The following is a 22,257-nucleotide window of genomic DNA, read 5'->3' as shown; positions in this document are numbered from 1 at the left end:
ATGTGGTCTCCTCTACATTGGGGAGACTGGGCGCCTCCTAGCAGAGCGCTTTAGGGAACAACTCTGAGACACCCGCACCAATCAACCAAACCGCCACGTGGCCCAACATTTCAACTCCCCCGCCCACTCTGCCGAGGACATGGAGGTCCTGGGCCTCCTTCACCGCCGCTCCCTCACCACCAGACGCCTGGAGGAAGAACGCCTCATCTTCCGCCTCGGAACACTTCAACCCCAGGGCATCAATGTGGACTTCAACAGCTTCCTCATTTCCCCTTCCCCCACCTCATCCTAGTTTCAAACTTCCAGCTCAGTTACTGTCTCCTTGACTTGTCCGACCTGCCTATCTTCTTTTCCACCTATCCACTCCACCCTCTCCTCCTTGACCTATCACCTTCATCTCCTCCCCCACTCACCCATTGTACTCTATGCTACTCTCTCCCCACCCCCACCCTCCTCTAGCTTATCTCTCCATGCTTCAGGCTCACTGCCTTTATTCCTGATGAAGGGTTTTTGCCCAAAACGTCGATTTCGCTGCTCGTTGGATGCTGCCTGAACTGCTGTGCTCTTCCAGCACCACTAATCCAGTACAAGGCAGTAAGCACATTTCCGATTATGGTACATTAATGTTTCCCAATGCTGCGTCTCAATCTTTCAATCTCTTTAAACTTCTGTCCTCTGCTTGAATGCCTTTCAGTCTCTATTTCCTTTTGCTTACGTTATCAGTCCATTCCTGAGTTGGAAAACCAGAAGCTGTTTTATCTTGTGCTTTTCAGAAAGAGCAGGTTAACAATGCATTCTTGCTCAGGATTTGGCAAAAACAGATGCTGGCTGACCCCCGACTGTTTTCAGAGGTTTCCCTTCTTGTTTTTGATTTCCGTCATCTGCAATCGTTTTTTTTCCAGTTACTCAAATGTAATCCGGATTTCGAGCATAGAATGTTGCCAGGCAAAGTTGAGTGGGATGTCAATTGATATCCTGGATTGCAGCTCCCCAACAGACATGCAGAAAGGGAAATTATACAGAGAAAAGGGAGTGATTACAATGGGAATGTGAATGATGGGAATGGGGTTAACAGGAATGGGATGATTTGAATGAGAATAATGGAAATGACGAACTAGGTCAGGCAATCAATGCTCGCCTAGCCAATGATGCCACATTCCATGAGTGATTTTTTAAATATAAAAATGAGAAATTTAGAAATTGCATTTTCAATTTAAAGTCCACTAATATAAGTCGTGAACAGCACTAATGGAATGCCTCGCCTTCCTTCTGCCCACTGAATATCCAAGCTCTGTTTCCTCTGTTATTTCCCACCATTCTGCCACTTAGTGCTAACTCTCTGACCTTATTCATTATTCTGTTGGGGAGGATCTTACTGAAGGTCTTTTGCAATGACAGATAAATTAGACTGACTGCATTAAAATTGTCTCCTCTCTCAATTACCTCGTGAAAGGTTCAATGAGTTTAGTCAAGCCGGGTTTTCCCTCTTGAAATCCATGCTGACCATTTATGATGCTTCACTTCTTGTGATGTTCTTTAAGATCTTACTAACCATGATCTTACTAAAAGGCTCCTTTTTCTCATGTTCTTATTTCCTAGTCTCTCCTTTAGCAGGAACTTTTTTTTCCCCTAACATTAAGCTGACTGGTCTATAATTCACTATACATCTTCTGTCCTTATTCTTCAATATGGAAATGACATTAGCTATCTACCAGTCCTCTGGCACAACACCTTTTCCATTGAATTATTACATATGAATGGTAATGTCTCTGCTACCTCTTCTTCACCTTCTTGTGAAATGCATGGATGCTATCCATCCAGACCAGACGTTTATATATTTTGTGTATGCTTGGGTTATTCAGTGCATTCAATAATTTATTGGAATTGAATTTATTTTTCATCATGTCTTCCAGTTCTATTGCTCTGGTAAGTGCCCAAGTGAAATAATCATTTCTGTCATCTCTGCCCCTTGACCTGTGAGGTATCGTCTATCTGGTCTGCATGGTCCTGTCCCCATCACAGCCCTCCTCTTTTTACACAACGGGCCTGCTCTTGATTTGTCCAATCGATGTAAAAATTAACAGAAACAACAATAAAACCAGAAATTGCTGGAAAAACAGGGCAGGTCTGGCAGCTTCTGTGGAGAGAAAGCAAGAAGGTACACAGGACCTTCTTTCTCTCCACACCAGGTTAAGTGAATTGGCCATGCTAAATTGCCCATAGTTCAGAGATGTGGAGGAGAAGTGCATTATTCAGGGGTAAATAAAGGATAATAGGCTAGGGGAATGGGTCTGGTTGGGTTACTCTTTGGAAGGTTGGCATGGACTTGTTGGGCTGAAGAGTCTATTTCCATAGGGATTCTATGATTCTATTATAAAAGATGCTGCCGGACCTGCCCAGTTTTTCCCAGCAATTTCTATTTTGCTTCTGATTTCCAGCATCTGCAGTTCTTTGGGTTTTTTATTAACGTGAAGATTAACTTCATTCACGATTATTACGGTATCTTTATTACTAACCCCATTAACTATTGATTTAAGCTGTCAGTCCTCCATTGCTGCCACTGCCAGGAGTCCTACAAATTACTCCCACAAATGACTTTGTGCCCTCAATACTTCTTATCTCCACACAAACTGGTTCAACACCTTAGTTTATCACAGCATCATTTTTCTATTTAATAAAAATAAAACAGAGCTACTCCACCCCTTTTCTTTTATTCCTGCCCTTTCAAAAAATCAAATTAAGTTTAATGTTCAGGCCCCAGACCTGGTCACTTTGTAACCATGCCCCTGCGTTGGCTATCAGATCATATCCGGGCAAAAGTGAGGACTGCAGATGCTGGCGATCAGAGTCTAGATTAGAGTGGTGCTGGAAAAGCACAGCAGGTCAGGCAGCATCTGAGGAGCAGGAGACTAGATGTTTCGGGCAAAAGCCCTTCATCAGGAATGATGTGGGTATCAGATCATACCCACTGAGTTCTATTTGTGCCGTGAATTTATCTATCTTGTTAATGTTACATGGATTCAGGGCCACAGAAGGAAGGTTGGTGAATGGGAATAGGGTGAGAACAACAGAACATGCACCAACACGAAAGGCCGAATGGCCTCCTCCTGAGCTACAACATGTCTATGGCTTTTTTGATCATAATTCTGTTTTTATCATTTCTCCCGACTCTGACTGATTTTTCTGGGACTTTCTTATGACTTTCTACATCCTGTCCCTTCCTTTCTCTCTCTGGTCCTTGTTAAGTGCCTTGCTGCACTGCAACATTGAGAGTGTGGCGCTGGAAAAGCACAGCAGGTCAGGCAGCACCCGAGGAGCAGGAAAATCGACGTTTCAGGCCAGAGCCCTTCATCAGAAACTGCACTGCAATATTGCCTTGTCCCTGCCCATGGAATCTCTGAATTGCCGCTTATTGAACCCATCCCATTCATTAGTTAGATTAAACTTCTCTCTACCCCAAGGAACTCTTACAGCAATGACCTCAGAAGACATCTCCAGGACACCCGCACCAATCAACCACACCGCCGGTTGGCCCAACATTTCAACTCCCCCGCCCACTCTGCAGAGGACATGGAGGTCCTGGGCCTCCTTCACCGCCAATCCCTCACCACCAGACACCTGGAGGAAGAACGCCTCATCTTCCGCCTCAGAACACTTCAACCCCAGGGCATCAATGTGGACTTCAACAGTTTCCTCATTTCCCCTTCCCCCACCTCACCCTAGTTCCAAACTTCCAGCTCAGCACTGTCCCCATGACTTGTCCTACCTGCCTATCTTCTTTTCCACCTATCCACTCCACCCTCCTCCCTGACCTATTACCTTCATCCCCTCCCCCACTCACCTATTGTACTCCATGCTACTTTGTCCCCACCCCCACCGTCCTCTAGCTTATCTCTCCACGCTTCGGGCTCTCTGCCTTTATTCCTGATGAAGGGCTTTTGCCCAAAACGTCGATTTTGCTGCCTCTCGGATGCTGCCTGAACTGCTGTGCTCTTCCAGCACCACTAATCCAAAATCAGGTTTCCAGCATCTGCAGTCATTGTTTTTACCTACCCGACCTTTAACTACAACAACCATCTTCCTCTGTATCAAACTTCAGAGAGCTTTCCTCTGATTCCCTTTCACAGTAGTTTTGCTCACATCCTAAGTTCAGCTCTTTTTTACCATGTTTGAATCAAAGCTGTAATGAGGTTGGATTGGTGCTGCCTTTTGTGTACAGGACTTACCCGGGATATTTTCCACACTGCCAGGTAGATACCAGTGTTGTAACTGGACTGGAACAGCTTGGCCAGGGGAGCACAAGTCTTCAGTATTATTGATGGAATGTTGTCGGGGCCAGAGCCTTTGCAGGATCCAGTGTCTCCAACCATTTCTTGATTTCATATGGAGTGAATCGAATTGGCTGGAGACAGGTATCTGTGATACTGGGGTCCACTGGAGGAGGCCGAGATGTATCATCCATTCAGCACTTCTGGCTGAAGATTGCTGCAATACCTTCAGCCTTATCTTTTGCCCTGATGTACTGGGCTCTTCCATCATTGAGAATGAGGATATTTGTGGAGCTCCGCCTCCACTGAGTTGTTTAAGTGACCAGCACCATTCACAACTGGATATGGCAGGAATGTGGAGCTCAGATCTGATCTGTTGGTTGTGGGATAACTTAGCTCTGTTTATCACTTGCTGCTTATGCTGTTTGGCATGCAAGTAATCTTTTTTGATGGCTTCACCAGGTTGATGCCTCATCTTCAGGTCTGCCTGGTGCTGCTCCTGGTATGCCCTCCTGCATTCCCCATTGAACCAGCGTTGATCCCCTGGCTTGGTGATGATAGTTGAGGTAACAGATCGTGCTGGAGTACAGTTCCGCTGCTGTTGATGGCCCACAGCGCCTCATCGATGTCTTGTCTTGAGTTGCTAGGTCTATACAAAGTCTGCCCCATTTAGCACGGTGATGGTGCCACACAACGTGAGGGTGGGTATTCTCAACGTGAAGGCGGGACTTTGTCTCCACAAGGACAGTGCAGTGGTCACTCTCACTGATACTGTCATGGACAGATACATCTGCAGCTGGCAGATTGACGAGAATGAGTATGTTTCTCCGTCCAGTCGGTTCCCTCACCTGCCGCAGACCCAGTCTAGCAGCTATGTCCTTTAGGACCCGACCAGCTCCAACACTGGTACTGCTGCTGAGTCATCTTTGGATCTGAATGAAGGAACTGAGGGTATTGTTGCTAAGCTTTCAAATGATACAAGGATAGGTGGGGGGATAGGTAGTTTGAGGTAGCAGGGGGGCTGCAGAAGGACTAGGATAGGCTTGGAGAGTGGGCACAGAAATGGCAGACGGAATACATTGTGGGAAAGTGTAAGGTTATACACTTTAGGAGGAAGAATAGAGTTGTAGACTTTGTTCTAAATGGGGAAAGGCTTCAGAAATCTAAAGCACAAATAGTCTTAGGAGTCCTGTTCAGGGTTTTCTTAAGGTTAACGTGCAGTTAGGAATGTTAGTGTTTCTTTCAAGAAAGCTAAAATACAAGTGCAGAGATGTACTGCTGAGGCTGTATAAGGCTCTGGTCAAACTGCATTTGGCATATTGTGAGCAGTTTTGGGCCCCATATCTAAGGAAGGATGTGCTGGCATTGGAGGGAGTCCAGAGGAGGTTTACAAGAATGATCCCGGGGATGAAAGGCTTGTCATATGATGAGCAGTTGAGCACTCTCTGTCTGTACTTGATGGTTTTTAGAAGGATGACCGGAATTTGATTGAAATTCATTGAATACTGAAAGGCCTGGAGAGAGAGGACAGGGAGAAGTTGTTTCTACCTGTCGGAGAGACTGGGACCTGAAGGAACAGCCTCAGAGTGAAGGTAAAACCCTTTAGAACTGAAATGAGAGGAATTTCTTCAGCAGATGGTGGTGAATTTGTGGAACTCATAGTCACAGAGGGCATGGAGGCCAAATCATTGAGCGCATTTAAGACAGATACAGATAGGTTCTTCATTAGTAAAGTGATCAAGGGTGGCGAAAAGGCAGGTGAATGGAATGAAATGGTGGAGCAAACTAATTCTGCTCCTATATCTATGGTCTTATGAACATTGAAATCCCCCCCACCCAGAGTATATTCTGTGCTCTTGACACCCTCAGCGCTCCCTTTAAGTGTTGTCCAACATGGAGGAGCACAGATTCATCAGCCGAGAGAGGACGGTACATAGGAATCAGCAGGAGGTTTCCTTGCCCATGTTTAACCCGAAACCATGAGAGTTAATGTTGGAGACTACCAGGGCAACTGCATGTCAACTGTGTATGGCAATATGGAATATTGCAGCATTAAATGGGGTTGTTTTAACAATTGTGTCTATCCTGCGATGCTCACCAAATTCCTTGGTTCATTGTTGTTTATTCACAGTTAAATATTTATCCAATTCCTCTCTTAGAGCACTGCCCATGCATCACTCGATCAGGCTGTCATCTACTTTCTAACCGCTTGTTGGTTTTATATTTCCCGATATCAATATGCACGAGTGTGATTGTGAAACAGGGGCTTTCCTGCAAAATCCTTTATCCCTCCTTCCTGTCAACAGCGCAGAAATGAAACTGAACCCAGCGCAGATCCTGATCACAGCGACATATGGAACTGAGATTTCCAGGAGTGGGGGCAAAGCGGGTGTGACACTGCCTATCCCCCCAGAAGGAGACTCAGTCCCAAAGCAATTTTTTAAGGCCCACAGCATCAGCAGCAGCAGCAGCAGCAACACCACATCCACTGTGATAATGAGCTTTGGAGGAGCACAGATTGGAAACAGCTGAGGCTGTTCAGCCCCATTCTTGAGTGCAAGCCCCAAGTTCGGAGCTGACTGGTTACCTGGTCTGCAAGCATCACCATGGCAATAACAAAGGAATGGGGCTGGGGGAAAGAGTCCCCCTGCCCCCATTGAACATAAAACCCAGGAACGGGAGTAAGCCCCTCTAGTCTGCTGCACCATCCTACGCAGTCATGGCTGACCTCATCTCACTGTCCTTTATCCGGAAATAAAATACTTGTTGAAATGTAGCCACTGTTGTGATGTGAAAGCCTATTTGGACCCAGCAAGCTCCCACAAGTAGCAATATTATCCTGAGCAGAAGGTCTGTCTCCATTGATTCAGGGATGGATTGTCATCAGACTTACAGAGCAAACACTCCGATCTACTTTAATATAGTGTGGTGCAGCTGTAACCAGCTTCCTTTCTGCAAATCTCTGTAGAGTTACGAGATGCTTTATCCCGTCTCCTGGTTATTTCCCATCTCAGGACTTCTAAAACAAACTGCAAACCGAACTCACTGTGATTTTAACTTCAGAAGAACTCAGAGATGCCTGAGCACTCTGCCCAGCAGTGCTTCACTCTCTGGCATGTACCATATTCACTGACTGACATCCAAGAATATTTTGCCTTTCCTCTGTATGTCTTTGAAACCTTGACATGACGCAAGAGCAAAATTGATTCTCTCATTTTTATAATGCACCAGACCGTTCACCTCAAGCTCTTACAGTCTCATTGAAATGCATTGCACAAAGCCATCTTCCAAATCTCTCAGCACCACAATTCCCAGCTCAGAAATGAAACTCCACAAAAGACTAATTGTGGTTTCCCCTTCCAAAAACACAAAAACATGCAAAACAATTTCAAATTTTTTATTAATTCATTCAGGAGATGTCGAGGCACTGGTGAGCCCAGCATTTATTGCCCATTCTAATTGCCCAAAGGGCAGTTAGGCAACAACTACATTGCTGTGGGTCTGGAGTCACTTCAGCTTAAATTTATGCATTGCTGGTAACACTTACTCCAATCTGTCCCTGTCCTGGGAGTGTCTCATCGGGGGCAGTGTAGAGGGGGCTTTACTCTGTATCTAACCTTGTGCTGTTCCTGTACTGGGCATGCTTGATGGGGGGACAATGTAGAGGGAGCTTTACTCTGTATCTAACCCTGTGCTGTCCCTGTCCTGGGAGTGTTGGATGGGGACAGTGTAGAGGGAGTTTTACTCTGTATCTAACCCTGTGCTGTCCCTGTCCTGGGAGTGTTTGATGGGGCGACAGTGTAGAGGAGTTTTACTCTGTATCTAACCCTGTGCTGTCCCTGTCCTGGGAGTGTTTGATGGGTGAAATACCTCCAGAGGCCGGTATCCCATCACCAAGAAGCCTTTTATTTACACATGGAAAGCCCTTGACACTGAGTCAGTTCCCTCAGAGCAAGCTCTCAGAGTGAGCAGGATGTCTGACCCTTCTGTGTGTATCTGTCAGCCAGGGCTCCCTGATTGGACCAGATTAACAGCCCCAATCAGGGAACTCAGATTCTATGACGTCTACCAGACTGACCTTGTCACAATCACTACAATGGGAACAGTGTAGAGGAAGTTTTACTCTGTATCTAAGCCTGTGCTGTCCCTATCCCAGGAGTGTTTGATGGGGTCAGTGTAGAGGAAGCTTTACTCTGTATCCAACCCCATGCTGTCCCTGTCCTCAGATCTGAAGTGAGTAATGAGTCTGTAAAACAATTAAAGGAATCTCAGACCTTGGAGAACCACTGGGCTGATTTATGATTGACAGTTGAAGCTCTTTACAGCCCTTAATGTGTTTATAATACAATAAATTAAAATATGAGACAAACATTTTCCAGTAAAGAATGCTTTAGATGGACTTTGCTTCCCAATATATTCCAGCTAGAATTAGAGAGAATTTAAATAAAGAGCTGAAGGAAGTCATGGTTCCCAATCCCTAGCCTGGATTTATTCCTCTGAAAAGCATGTTTCGGTAAACCCTGTCAGTATTTCTCACCCTTCATTTGGATTTGTGCAGAATATCACTTGAGGATCTGCTAAAAGTGACTGAGGCTTTCATGGCTATTGCTGACAAAGGAAGCTACACTGGTGGATACAAATTCAATTGCAGCCTTTGGAAGGGGATTGGATAAATGCTAGATGGAGAAACAATCACAATGATAATGGAAAGTGCAGAGGGAGTGGGTCTAATTAGATTACTCTACAATGGAGCCATACAGACTTAGAGTCATAGAGATGTACAGCATGGAAACAGACCCTTCGGTCCAACTTGTCCATGCCAACCAGATATCCCAGCCCATTCTAGTCCCACCTGCCATACCCGACCCATATCCCTCCAAACCTTTCCTATTAATATACCCATCCAGATGTGTTTTAAATGCTACAATTATACCAGCCTCCACCACTTCCTCTGGCAGCTCATTCCATGCACACACCATCTGAAACCTATGCCCTCTAGATCTGGACTCCCCCACCCCAGGGAAGAAACTTTGTCTATTTATCCTATCCATGCCCCTCATGATTTTATAAACCTTGATAAGGTCATCCATCAGCCTTCAACACTTCAGGGGAAACAGCCCCAGCCTATTCAACCTCTCCCTATAGCTGAAATCCTCCAACCCTGGCAACATCCTTATAAATCTTATCTGAACCCTTTCAAGTTTCGCAACATCCTTCCAACAGGAGGGAGACCAGAATTGCATGCAATATTCCAATGTCCTGTACAGCCATAACATGACCTCCCAAATCCAACACTCAATACTCTGACCAATAAAGGAAAGTATACCAAATGTCTTCTTCACTATCCTATCTACCTGTGACTCTACTTTCAAGGAGCTATGAAGCTGCACTCCAAGGACCTTACTGTTAAGTGTATAAGTGTCTAGATTAGAGTGGTGCTGGAAAAGCACAGCAGGTCAGGCAGCGTCCGAGGAGCAGGAAATTCGATGTTTCGGGCAAAAGCACTTCATCAGGAATAGAGGCAGGATGCCTGCAGGGTGGAGAGATAAATGAAAGAGGGGTGGGGGTTGATTAAGTGTATAAGTCCTGCTAAGATTTGCTTTCCCAAAACGCAACACCTCGCATTTACCTAAATTAAACTCCATATGCCACTCCTCAGCCCATTGGCCCATCTGATCAAGATCCCATTGTAATCTGAGGTAACCTTCTTCACTGTCCACTACACCTCTAATTTTGGTGTCGTCTGCAAACGTACCAACTATGCCTCCTTTGTGTTCACATCCAAATCATTTATATAAATGATGAAAAGTAGTGGGCCCAGCACCAATCCTTGTGGCACTCCACTGGTCACAGGCCTCCAGTCTGAAAAACAACCCTCCACCACCACCCCCTGTCTTCTACCTTTGAGCCAGTTCTGTATCCAAATGGCTAGTTTTCCTTCTATTCCAAGAGATCTAACCTTGCTAACCAGTCTTCCATGGGGAACCTTGTCGAATACCTTACTGAAGTCCATGTAGATCATGTCCACCACTCTGTCCTCATCAATCCTCTTTATTACTTCTTCAAAAAACTCAATCAAGTTTGTAAGACATGATTTCCCACGCATAAAGCCATTTGACTCTCCCTAATCAGCCCTTGCCTTTCCAAATACATGTACATCACGATTCCCTCCAACAACCTGCCCATCCCCAAGGTCAAGGTCACCGGTCAATAGTTTCCTGTCTTTTCCTTACCATCTTTCTTAAACAGTGGCACCACGTTAGCAAACCTCCAGACTTCTGGCACCCCACCTGTGACTATCGATGATACAAATATTTCAGCAAGAGGCCCAGCGATCGCTTCCCACAGAGTTCTAGACTACACCTGATCAGGTCCTGGGGATTTACCCACCTTTATGCATTTCACGACATCCAACACTTTCTCTCTGTAATATGGACATTTTTCAAACTAATCTATGATCGTATAGAGGCTTCCAAGGATTTGGAAATTCAATTTGTTGGAAATCAAAGATTACAATCTGTTCCTTCCCTCGCCTTGTGTTACTATCAGGAAATTGAGAACTGCAGGTGCTGGAAAGTCAGAGTCGATAAGTGTGATGCTGGAAAAGCATAGCTGGTCAGGCAGCATCTGAGGAGCAGGGGAATCAACATTTCAGGCATAAGCCCTTTATCAGGAATGTGTTACCATTAATTTCCCCACATTCATGTCATACTCTGGGCCTGCCTTCATCACAACATTATGCATTATCGTCAACTAATTTACATTGAAGTGTACTTGTCTCATGTTCAATGTCAACTCTCCAAATGTCTTTAAAATCTACCCAATTAGCTACAACCTTCGAGAATATTGTGTTTTCGTACTTTAAAGGATTCCATATTGATTTTATCCTGTAGTGTTTGAGGGCTGGGCAGCATTGTTCACTCATTGCTCAATGATTGCGTTTTCTCTCATCTCTGAGTCAAAGGTTTAATTCACTGCCCAGGGACCTGAACATGGATCCAAGCTGACATCCCTAGTGCAGTGCTGAGGGAGTGCCACACTATCGAAGAATCAGTGCTGAGGGAGTGCCACAATGTCGAAGAATCAATGCTGAGGGAGTGCCGCACTGTCAGAGGGTCAGTACTGAGGGAGTGCCACACTGTCAGAGGGTCAGTGCTGAAAGAGTGCGGCACTGTCAGAGGGTCTGTGCTGAGGGAATGTTATACTGTCACAGGGTCAGTGCTGTGGGAGTGTCCCACTGTTGGAGGGTCAGTGCTGAGTGAATGCCACACTGTGGGAGGGTCAGCACTGAAGAAGTGCCACACTGTCAGAGGGTCAGTGCTGAGGGAGTGCCGCACTGTCAGAGGGTCAATGCTGAGGGAGTGCCACATTGTTAGAGGGTCAGTACCGAGGGAGTGCTGCACTGTCGGAGGGTCGGCACTGAGGGAGTACTGCACTGTCAGAGGATCAGAACTGAGGGAGTGCTGCACTGTCGGAATGTGAATACCAAGGGAGCGCTGCACTGTCAGAGGGTCAGTGCTGAAGGAGTGCCACAATGTCGGAGGTTCAGTACTGAGGGAGTGTTGCACTGTCGGAACGTGAGTACCAAGGGAGTGCTACACTGTCAGAGGGTCAGTGCTGAAGGAGTGCCACACTATTGGAGGTTCAGTACTGAGGGAGTGCCGCAATGTCATAGGGTCAGTACTGAAAGAATGCCACACTGTCAAAGGGTCAGTGCTGAGGGAGCACTGCACTATCAGTGGTGTTGTACTGTGGGTGATGGACTGGTTTGTGATACAGTGACACCAACAACATGGGTTCAATCCCTGCGCCAGCTGAGTTTACCACAAAGGCCCCATGTTCTCAATCTTGTCCCATACCCTGAGGTATCGAATGAGGGAGTAGCCACCTAGGATTATTGAGCAAGTGTTCCACTCCTGGAGGGTCAGTACTGCGGTAGAGCTGCACTGTCTTTCAAATCAGATTAAACCAAGTTCCAGCCTGCCCTCTCAGGTGGATTTGAAAGCTCCAACAGTCAATATTTCAAAGAGCTGAAGAGTTCTCCCTAGTACTTTGGCCAGTATCTATTCCTAAATGAACATCAATTTCTCTGCTTATTTAACAATGCTGCTGTGGGAGCTTGCTGTGCATAAAGTGGCTGCCATGATTCCTAGCTCACAACGATGATGACACTTCCAAGCCCGGTATTTTGTCACAGTACCAGCTGGTGAGTTCTCTGTCGAATTTAGTCATTGTCTCCTCAAGAGGACTGGGGAGGGAGCAGGGATATGGCATTGGGTTAGAGCATTAGCCATGGTCTGGTCAGAGGGAATTGGGGTATGGGGTGTTGGAGAAGTGGACTTTGGGAGACGTGGGGAGTGCGGTATGGAGCATTTGGTGTCTGGAGGATTTGGTGTTAATGGTATGAATGGCAGAGCAAGTTAGATGGGCTAAATGGCCTACTCTTGCTCCCATTTTCCTCAAAAGTAAGTTCCTCTATTCTGGCGATGTGGTGTGAATTGTCATCACTACTGGAACTTGTTTCTTGTAAAAACACCAGGTGCATCTTGTACAGGGAGAGAGAGTTGCAGAGCTCTGTGCCCAGGCAGCTGAAGGCCTGGTTGCCGATGGTGGAGTGATTAAAATCGAGAATCCTCAGGAGGCTGGAACCAGGGGAGTGCAGAGATCTCAGGATTGTGGGTCTGCAGATGGTTACAGTAATAGAATAGGTAAAGGCCAGCGAGGAATTCAGAAGTAAAAATAAGAATTTTAAAATCAGTATACCATTCCCACCTTATTTTTTTCAAGCTTGCAAGTAAAGCTAGCAAGTTAAAACAAATCCAAGTTCATTGACTCTGTGCTGCCAATCCCTCCAAACACAATGTCTGCATAGTGTTCAAAAGGGCCTCTTGTTAATGATTGACGGGCACCTGTTTGCTAATTGTGTTAAAACTTGGCTTGCCCGCTATCTAAACTAGGTAAAAACAAGGACTGCAGATGCTGGAAACCAGATTCTAGATTAGAATGGTGCTGGAAAAGCACAGCAGTTCAGGCAGCATCCGAGGAGCAGGAAAATTGACGTTTCGGGCAAAAGCCCTTCCTGGTTATATTCAAGGAATTACCGAACGCCCTTTGGAGCGCTCAATTGAACCTGCCTCCTCCACCCTCTGGGGAGCAGTGTATTCCAGCTCCCAACCACTCTTTCAGCAATCACTTTAAATCAACTTTTCCAGGGTAATTCGGAACATGCAATAACTCCAGAACAAGTAAAACGACATCTGGTTCTCAATCCTCCCACCAATGGAACAAGTCTTTCCCTCTCTAACCTGTCTGGACCTCTTATGGTTTTGAAAACCTCAAACAAATCTCCTCTCAACCTTCTCTAACGAAAACAGTCTCAACTTCTTCAGTCTACCCACAAATTCACATTCCTCATTCATGGAAATATTTTTTTCCCCAAACCCTCCCTTTGTTCCTAAAATGAATCCAGCTGAGGTCTAACTAGTGTCTTGTGAATGTTCAGTCACTTCCTTGTTCTTGTACTCTTGTCATTGGGTCTGCTCTCTCATTAGAAAGAGAGAGACGGCTGGGGGTAGTTTAACTGGAGGGTCACCATGCCTCAGTGGTGGTGGGGGGGGGTTGTTGAGAAAGATAATCCCAGCCAGTGTAGGAATTGATCCCTGTATCGCCTACTAGTGGTCCAGCCAACTGAGCTAATGCAGTGAGTGGCTGGCATCTGGATGCACTGCCCCCCGCAGGTAGCAGGTTCAAGCGAGCTCTTTGTAGGGAGTTAGGTGGTTATCTGAAAATAAGCATTTTGCAGGGACAGGGAAGAAAAAGGTGGGAGAGTGGGACTCGTTCTTGAAGGAAAGCCAGCTTGCGAACGACGGGCCAACTGGTGTCTTTCTGTGCTGGCACCATTCTGTAATTAATCAAAATCAGACAACCTAGTCACTGCTGTTTGTGGTAATGTCAGTGGGCTGGTCTCTCAGAGGCCCCAAGAGAAGGCTCTACGTGCATGGGTTCAAATCCCACTGTGGTGGAATTTAAATTCAATTAATTAAAATCTTAAGTTAAAAACTGCTGGCCTTGTTAAATTCCTTTTAGCTCTTTATTGTCCTTCAGGGAAGAAAATCTGCCGTCCTTACCTGATCTAGCTTTCTGTGTGACTCCAGACCCTCCATTGGCACTTTCAAAAGAGCCACAAATTAGATTAGATTACTTACAGTGTGGAAACAGGCCCTTCGGCCCAACAAGTCCACACCGCCCCGCCGAAGCGTACCCACCCATACCCCTACATCTACATCGACATCGACATCGACCCCTTACCTAACATTACGGGCAATTTAGCATGGCCAATTCACCTGACCTGCACATCTTTGGACTGTGGGAGGAAACCGGAGCACCCGGAGGAAACCCACGCAGACACGGGGAGAACGTGCAAACTCCACACAGTCAGTTGCCTGAGGCGGGAATTGAACCCGGGTCTCCGGCGCTGTGAGGGCAGCAGTGCTAACCACTGTGCCACCGTGCCGCCCACAAATGGTGGCATCATCACATCTTACAAGTACACATCAAAAAAAATTCTTGTGCACCACAATTAGTTAAAAAAGATAGAGGAAATGCTTATGTAGTCAGTCAACAGTTAACAATCATAGTGAAACTTTAGCAAGTTGTGTGTGTATATATAGAGGCAGTGTGCTCTCTAACAGTCAGATCACTTGTCCTCTGGTGGCAGCGTGATTGCCTCACGAGTCAGGCACTCTCACCAGCAGCACCCATTCTCCTGCCTCTCATCATCAGCTCGACCTGGCATCATGAGTGGCATCATGAGTGTTCACATCAAGGTTGTTCTTCTGCTCAGTGCCATCGCTTGGCACACCTGTAAAGGTAAGACAGTTTACTGCTAGGGAGAATGGGGCATGTTGAGGGTCCTGGGTCAATCCATTGGCAGGGAGGGGCCACAGACAGACAAGTGTAGGAGTAATCCCACCTTCAATTCAGCTCTGGGCAGGTTCTCTATTCAAATGCAATGTGGGAATACAACAAGGCGATTCTATCCCAGGCAGCTGAGATAGTATGGGCACTCTGTGATCAACTTTTCAAAGAAAGAGAGAAAAAGTTGCATTTGCATAGCGCTTTTCACAGCCATTGGATGTCCCAAAGCATTCTGCAGCCGCTGATGTATTTTTGTTGTTGCTGTTGCAATGTAGGAAATGCAGCAACCAATTGATACACAGCAAGTTCCCATAGCCAGTGAAGTGATACTCTACTGGAGAGTTGTTGGCGGAATGTTAAGTCTTGGATAGGACTCGCGGGGGAACGCACTCCCTCCCAACTCTTTTCCCAAAAGACTGGCAGCTGCATATCTGCCGTCGTTACCTGGTCTGGCTTCCACATGACTCCAGACCCTCCAGTGGCACTTAGGGAAGAGCTACAATTACTCACGTGGAGACATCTCACCGACATGAACACATCAAAGCAAAACTTCCAGTGCACCCTGATTAGATCACTTTGTTAAAGAGATCAAGAGGAAGTTCTTCTGTAGTCAGTCAACAATTGATAACCTGAGAAAGTAGACAAACTTGGGCAGGTTTTGTCCGAAAGACGGCATCACTGACAGTGCTGCACTCCCTCGGTACTGCGGATGTCTGAACCCACAGCTCCCCAGGTGAGAGCAGCCACTGCTGCAGAGAAACCTCTTTCAGATTGTTTCTCCCTGGCAAATTTCCCACCAAATCACACAGTCCATTCATCCGAGATGGGGAAGTGTAGCTGCCCCCACAGCAGTTGGGAGGGGAGTTGAGGATTTTGTAGGAAGCCGTGTGGAGACCTGGTGTTTTGTACCAGTTGCCCAACACAGAGATGGTTCCAATCCTATGACTGTCTAAACCCAACCACAATAGCAGCCAGGCCCCCAACTTGTAAATCTACACCCCTCCCTTCTACCTGATCACACCGTTCCCTCATCCAGTTCCTTCCAATAACACTGAACCCTTAGCCTCATAGTCCACTCGTTATTCAACCCTGGTGTTTGCTCTTCACCCCTGTGCTTAGTGAGCATGTTGGCTATTTGACTATGCTGGCAGCACAATCAGCTCCAAGCTGCCCTTGGCCATGCTGTGTGCACAGTTCAGGTTTCCCACCAGCTGAAAGGTGGCACCCCAGGCTGACTCATTTTGTTTTGATCACAATTCCATTGACCTGTGGACCCTGAGACGAACCGCAGGCAATCAGCAACCCCTCCACCCCCACCAACCATTAGCATACCCGAACCCCCACCCCACCCCCCACTTCCCCACAGTCAAGAACCTGCAACTGCTCACCCAAGTGCAATCAGCTGAGGCTGTGTATGGAACTGGTTAAAACAGGACAGATTCACCCTGCTTCACGTATTTGCACAAACACAGGCAAATGTTTTCTCTTGCCTCGATGTGTCCGCCCTGTAGCTGAATTAAGTCTTTTATTTTCATTCATTCCGTGGGTATGTGTGTCAAGGCTGGTATTTATTATCCATCCTGTTCTGCCCTGCACATGCCATCTTCTTGATCTACTAGTTACAGGTGACAGGGCAATTCCAGCCTCTCTGGTTGGCAGTGAAGGGATAATTGGGTTACAGTGAGACTGGAGTCACATAGAGACGGCAGTCAGTCCCAAATGAATGTGGTCAACTCCATATTGCATCGGTTTCCACAAACCAATGGCACCCGTTCAAGGAAGCGCTGGACCAAGCCCCTAGGTGAAGGTGAGGGCTCCAGATGCTGGAGATTAGAGTCAAGATTAGAGTGGTGCTGGAAAAGCACAGCAGGTCAGGTAGAATCCAAGGAGCAGGAAAATCGAGGTTTTTCCTGCTCCAGGATGCTGCCTGACCTGCTGTGCTTTTCCAGCACCACTCTAATCTCGACCAAGCCCCAATCAGTGTCTCAGGCCAGTCCGAGAGGGGTTAGAAATGCCAGCTTTGCCATTGATTTTCCAGATTCTGATATGCCTTTGAGCACAGCTGATGTCACCTGGCAGTGCATGAATGGGCCGAACAGCCTCATTCTTCGCCATCATGTCACGGAGATGCCCCACAACTAGCTGAGGATGTGAGAGGAAGAGACCCAGGAATATCGGTCAATCTTACCCCAACTCTCTGGCCGGGGATTCCACAACCAGGATGGGCAGAATCATCACCAGGAGCAGGGCGGGGATACAGGGACAAATTGGACAACCTGAACTCACACAAAGCTCCTCCTCCCTCACCATGGTGACTGGAGTCAAGGGCAGGCGATGGGTGTGGGAATGCTGCCATGTCCCAGCTCCCCACCTGATTTCGGTGACGGTTCAGCCGAGGTTTGTGTGTAATGAAGTGTCTCTTGGTTTCTGACAGGAGGCCGGGGGGACGACGGTGCGATTGACTGCTGTCTCGATGTCAGTCACGTAAAAATTCCCAGGGCCATTGTGAAAGCTTGCCAGGTGCAGCACACTGCAATGGGATGCCGTATCTCAGCAGTGATGTAAGTAAGAAACTGCCAGCCCCACCACATCTCCAACCAGAGGGGCCCCCTACCCAGAGAACCACCTCCCAGAGATCCCTCCACCCAGAGACCCCTTCACCCACAGACCCCTCCACCCATAGACTCCTCTACCCATAAACCTCTCCACCAATAGACCTCTCCATCCATAGACTCCCACCCAGAGACCTCCACCCACAGACTCCTTCACCCAGAGAGCCCTCCAGCCATAGACCCCTCCATCCATCGATACCCCACCTAGAGACACCCAACCACACACCTCTTCACCCACAGACCCCTTCACCCAGAGTACCCTCCACCCTTAGACTGCCACCCAGAGACCACCACCCAGTGACTCCTACACCTAAAGACCCCACCCACATATCGCTTCACCCACAGACTCCTCCACCCATAGACCTCTCTATCCATACATCCCCCCACCCATAGACCCCAACCCAGAGACCCCTCCACCCACAGACCCCTCCATCCATAGATCCCCCCCACCCACAGACCTCTTCACCCACTGACCCTTCCACCCAAAGACCCTTTCATCCAGAGACTCCTCACCCAGAGAACCCCACCCATAGAGTCCCCACACAAACACCCCTCCCCACCAATAGACTCCCACCCAGAGACCCTTCCACTATAGACCCCTCACCCATAGACCCCCCCCAGAGACGCCTCCATCCATAGACAATCCATTCAGAGACCCCTTCACCCATAGACTCCACCTCCCAGAGAAACCTCACCAAGAGACACCCATCCACAGAGCCCTCCACCCAGAGACCCCCACCCATCCATAGACACCCTCACCCAGAGACCCCTCCACCCATAGACCCCTCCACCCATAGACCCCCCCCCAGAGACCATCACTCAGAGAACCCCCCAGAGGACCCCCCAGAGACCCCTCCACCCATAGACACCCTCACCCAGAGACCTCTCCACCCATTGAGCCCCCATGCAGAGACCCCTCCACCAATAGACACCCCCACCCAGAGACCCCCATCCCACAGACCCCTCCAACCATGGTCTCTCTACCCAGAGACCCCCACCCACATACCCCTCCCCACCCAGAGACCCCTCCATCCAAAGTCTCCCCAACCCAGTGACCCCTCCACCCAGGGACCCCTACACCCAGAAACCTCCCACCCAGAGAGACCCCATCCAGACCCCTCCACCTTGACCCCTCCACCCAGAGACCCCTCTGCCCAGACCCCTCTGCCCAGTATTGCTGAATAGGCGAAATGATCACTGGGATGCAGGAAGCATTTGGAGAATTAGGAGCCATGCTCCAATCCACATGTCCATCACCACGTTGACCAGCTGGTAGTATAGGATTGCCCTGTGTACATGAACTCTACCAACAGGGGAAAACACAAAGGAATAAGAATCCTTTCCTGGTGCGTATCTTTCCCCAACACCCCATGGGATTTTGGCACCACCAATCTCCCCAGTCCCCACCCTCCCATCTACCACCTCCACTCTCCACAGCTCCCTGCTAATGTGACCTGGACCTTGTTTTGCAGATTCACCACGGTGAAGAACAGGAAACTGTGCGCTCCACAGGGCCCCCGATGGGTCAACAGAATACTCAAGAAATGTGAAAGGCACAACACGTTGCTGTAAGGAGAAACTTGAATCGCTTTCAGCTGTTAATTACAGCGAGGAGTGACGGGGGGCTTGGGGTGGGCTGTTTCCTGAATGCATGTGTATCTAGTTCAATGGCTAACAAACACTCTCCATAATGCTGCCCATCACCTGGAGGCTTTGGCTTAAAGATTATATTTAAAAAATAACTGCACCTCCTGACATTAAATTGCATCTAACTCTGTGCTGTCCCTGTCCTGGGAGAGTTTGATGGGGGACAATGTAGAGGGAGCTTTCCTTTATATTTCACCCTGTGCTGTTCCTGTCCTGGGAGTGTTTGATGTAGAGACATGCATTAACATCAGATAACGTTAACTCTTTTGTGGCATATAATTCTGTGTTGCAGTGAAGCCAACATAAAATGTTGTTCCTAAGACTTTCCCTTCTCTTTGTTTCTCTGCAGTGTGTAAAGATCTCAATGGCGGACAATCAAGGTCAAAGTGGAAGACTGTGGAAGTATTGTGACTCCTGACCAGGACTCTCCATAGTCTGCAGCATCTTTCAGCTTTCTCCTGTTTTACTTAGTGACAGACTCTATCAGGCGATCCCAGATTAATGTGAAACTGTTTCCAAATGGCAAACCTACCCCTGAGCCACTTGTAATTGTAGATTCAATCGTGTTGTCAGGGGATGTGCATCACCTCATCATTATTACATTCTGCAACATTCCTTTCAACCCGTTAGAGGTGACAGGAATCTAGCGCTGAAATCGGTGCCATTAAGGGACAGTGTAGATGGAATGTTACGTTCATTCTAACTCTTGTGTTCCTCTTTTGAAATTTCCACCTGTCACCCGTAATTTCTGAGTGCAAATGGCCACTTCATATTATATTCACTCAAAATGATGGTAACGTTGGCTGGGCCAGCATTTATTGCCTCATCCCTAATTGCTCTTTGAGACAGTGGGGGGTGAGCTGAGCTGAACTCATCCCCAGTGTTGCACTGACTCATGGTGAAGTGAGCTGCTTCAAAAAGCAGCTGGTGAAGTCTGTGGCTCCCAATGGGACTGGGGTTTACAGAGTGACACTGAGATGATCCTTGGGGTACCATGTGCTTCAAAGAGTGGGACATCTTTTCACTGAGGATGTGCAATAAGAGGAAGTGTGACCCAATCTTGTTAAAAGACTCTTTAGCAATGAGGAAATCAGGATTCTATTCAGAGGGGCAGGAGGTGGAATCAGTACTCAAGACAAAAGTGCATGGGGATAGCAAGCAGGACCCATCCAACTCCATGGTATCGATGTGGATTTCACCAGTTTCCCCATTTCCCCTCCCCCCACCTCATCCTAGATCCAACCTTCCAACTCGGCAATGCCCTCTTGAACTGTCCTACCTGTCCATCTTCCTTCCCACCTATCCCCTCCACCCTCCTCTCTGGCCTATCACCTTCATCTACCTGTTGCATTCCCAGCTATCTTCCCCCCAGCCCCACCCCCTCCCATTTATCTCTCAGCCCCCTTGGGCCACCCCCTCATTCCTGATGAAGGGCTTAAGCTCAAAACGTCGATTCTCCTGATCCTCAGATGCTGCCTGACCAGCTGTGCTTTTCCAGCACCACACTTTTCGACTCTGATCTCCAGCGTCTGCAGTCCTCACTTCCTCCTCAGATTTAAAGCCTGGATGGCTTTGTTTGTGAGAACATCAGACCTTTAAACAGAGGGTCCAGGGTTAAAGACCCTGTCCAGGTATTTGGTTTCCTAGCACCTTGGAGAAAAGTAGCTCACAGAAGCAGTGCACTTTCTCAGGGCAGTTAAGGTTGGGTAACCCTCATTAGAAACATTGACATTTGAGGAACACAATGGAAATTAAAGTTCAGGTCGGGTAAATATCAGGTGGGATAAATAGTGTTTTCATATCCCAATGGTTTTCATTTATTAAGGTGCAATATTATGACGTGATGCACAGCCTCCTCAGTTAATTATCTGTAAACATTTTGCTTATTGAATAAATATCCTGATTCTTTAATGTTGAATTGTCATGAATTAAATCTATTCTCTTCAATCTTTTTGATCTTTGATTGAAGATAAGGACATAACAACAAATAAAAGTAAAATATGCAGATGCTGGAAACTTAAAACAATGGAAGTCATGGCGAAGTAACCAGGTGAAGAGATTACACAGAGATTTGTTTTTTCATTGGGATATGGGCATCTCTGCCATAGCCAGCATTTATTGCCCGTCAATAACTGCCCTTTAACTGACCAGCCACTCAGACATTTCGGATCGCTGTGGGTCTGGAGTCACATGTAGGCCAGACCGGGTAAGGATGGTAGGTTTCCCTTCTCTAAAGTGAACCAGATAGATCTTTACAACAATTAATGGTAGGTTCGTGGTTGCTGTCATTGAGACTAATTTTCAATCCCAGATTTTATTCATTGAATTTAAATTATATCAGCTATCACTGTTTTATGAAAGGGAAATCATACCTGACACATTTACTTGAATTCTTTGAGGAGGTAACAAGCCGGATAGAAAAAGTGGATGTAGTAGACTTGGATTGTCAGAAGATATTCAATAAGGTGCCACACATTAGGCAACTTTATAAGAACCCCTGGTGTTGGGGGCAATATATTAACATAGATTGAGGATTGGCTTACTGATAGAAAGCAGAGAGTTGTAATCGGAATTATTTTCAGAATAGCTACCATTAACTAGTGGTGTGCTATAGCAAGCAATCAATGTTGGGGTCACAATTATTTACAAAATATATTAATGACTTGGATGAGGAAAATGAAAACTCAAAAATAGATGTGGGAGGGAAAGTGGTGAGGATGACACAGACTCTGCAGAGGGATTAGATTAGGTTACCTACAGTGTGGAAACAGGCCCTTCAGCCCATATCAACCCTCCAAAGAGTAACCCACCCA

The 22,257-nt window shown here is 47.1% G+C and overlaps 1 protein-coding gene across 1 annotated transcript; it reads left to right on the top strand.

Annotated features, from left to right (window-relative positions):
- The first annotated feature begins 534 nt into the window (after positions 1-534).
- On the top strand, positions 535-21,340 carry LOC140492602 (C-C motif chemokine 19-like). Its single transcript, XM_072591608.1, has 5 exons — positions 535-594; positions 14,986-15,137; positions 17,620-17,746; positions 19,270-19,365; positions 19,794-21,340. Exons 2-5 carry the CDS (start codon positions 15,065-15,067, stop codon positions 19,798-19,800), a joined length of 303 nt encoding a protein of 100 aa, XP_072447709.1. The 5' UTR covers positions 535-594; positions 14,986-15,064; the 3' UTR covers positions 19,801-21,340.
- The last annotated feature ends 917 nt before the right edge of the window (positions 21,341-22,257 follow it).

This window comes from Chiloscyllium punctatum, chromosome 2, assembly GCF_047496795.1.
Source record: "Chiloscyllium punctatum isolate Juve2018m chromosome 2, sChiPun1.3, whole genome shotgun sequence".
NCBI lineage: Eukaryota > Metazoa > Chordata > Chondrichthyes > Orectolobiformes > Hemiscylliidae > Chiloscyllium > Chiloscyllium punctatum.
Note: the sequence above shows the minus strand (reverse complement) of the source record. Positions and strands in the feature narration are given on the sequence as shown.

Excerpts from the sequence above, each read along its gene's own strand:
- LOC140492602 (XM_072591608.1), top strand. The coding sequence starts at position 15,065 with ATGAGTGGCATCATGAGTGTTCACATCAAGGTTGTTCTTCTGCTCAGT. Across the intron at positions 15,138-17,619 it reads CGCTTGGCACACCTGTAAAG|GAGGCCGGGGGGACGACGGT; the intron begins GTAAGACAGTTT and ends GGTTTCTGACAG. Across the intron at positions 17,747-19,269 it reads TGCCGTATCTCAGCAGTGAT|ATTCACCACGGTGAAGAACA; the intron begins GTAAGTAAGAAA and ends CTTGTTTTGCAG.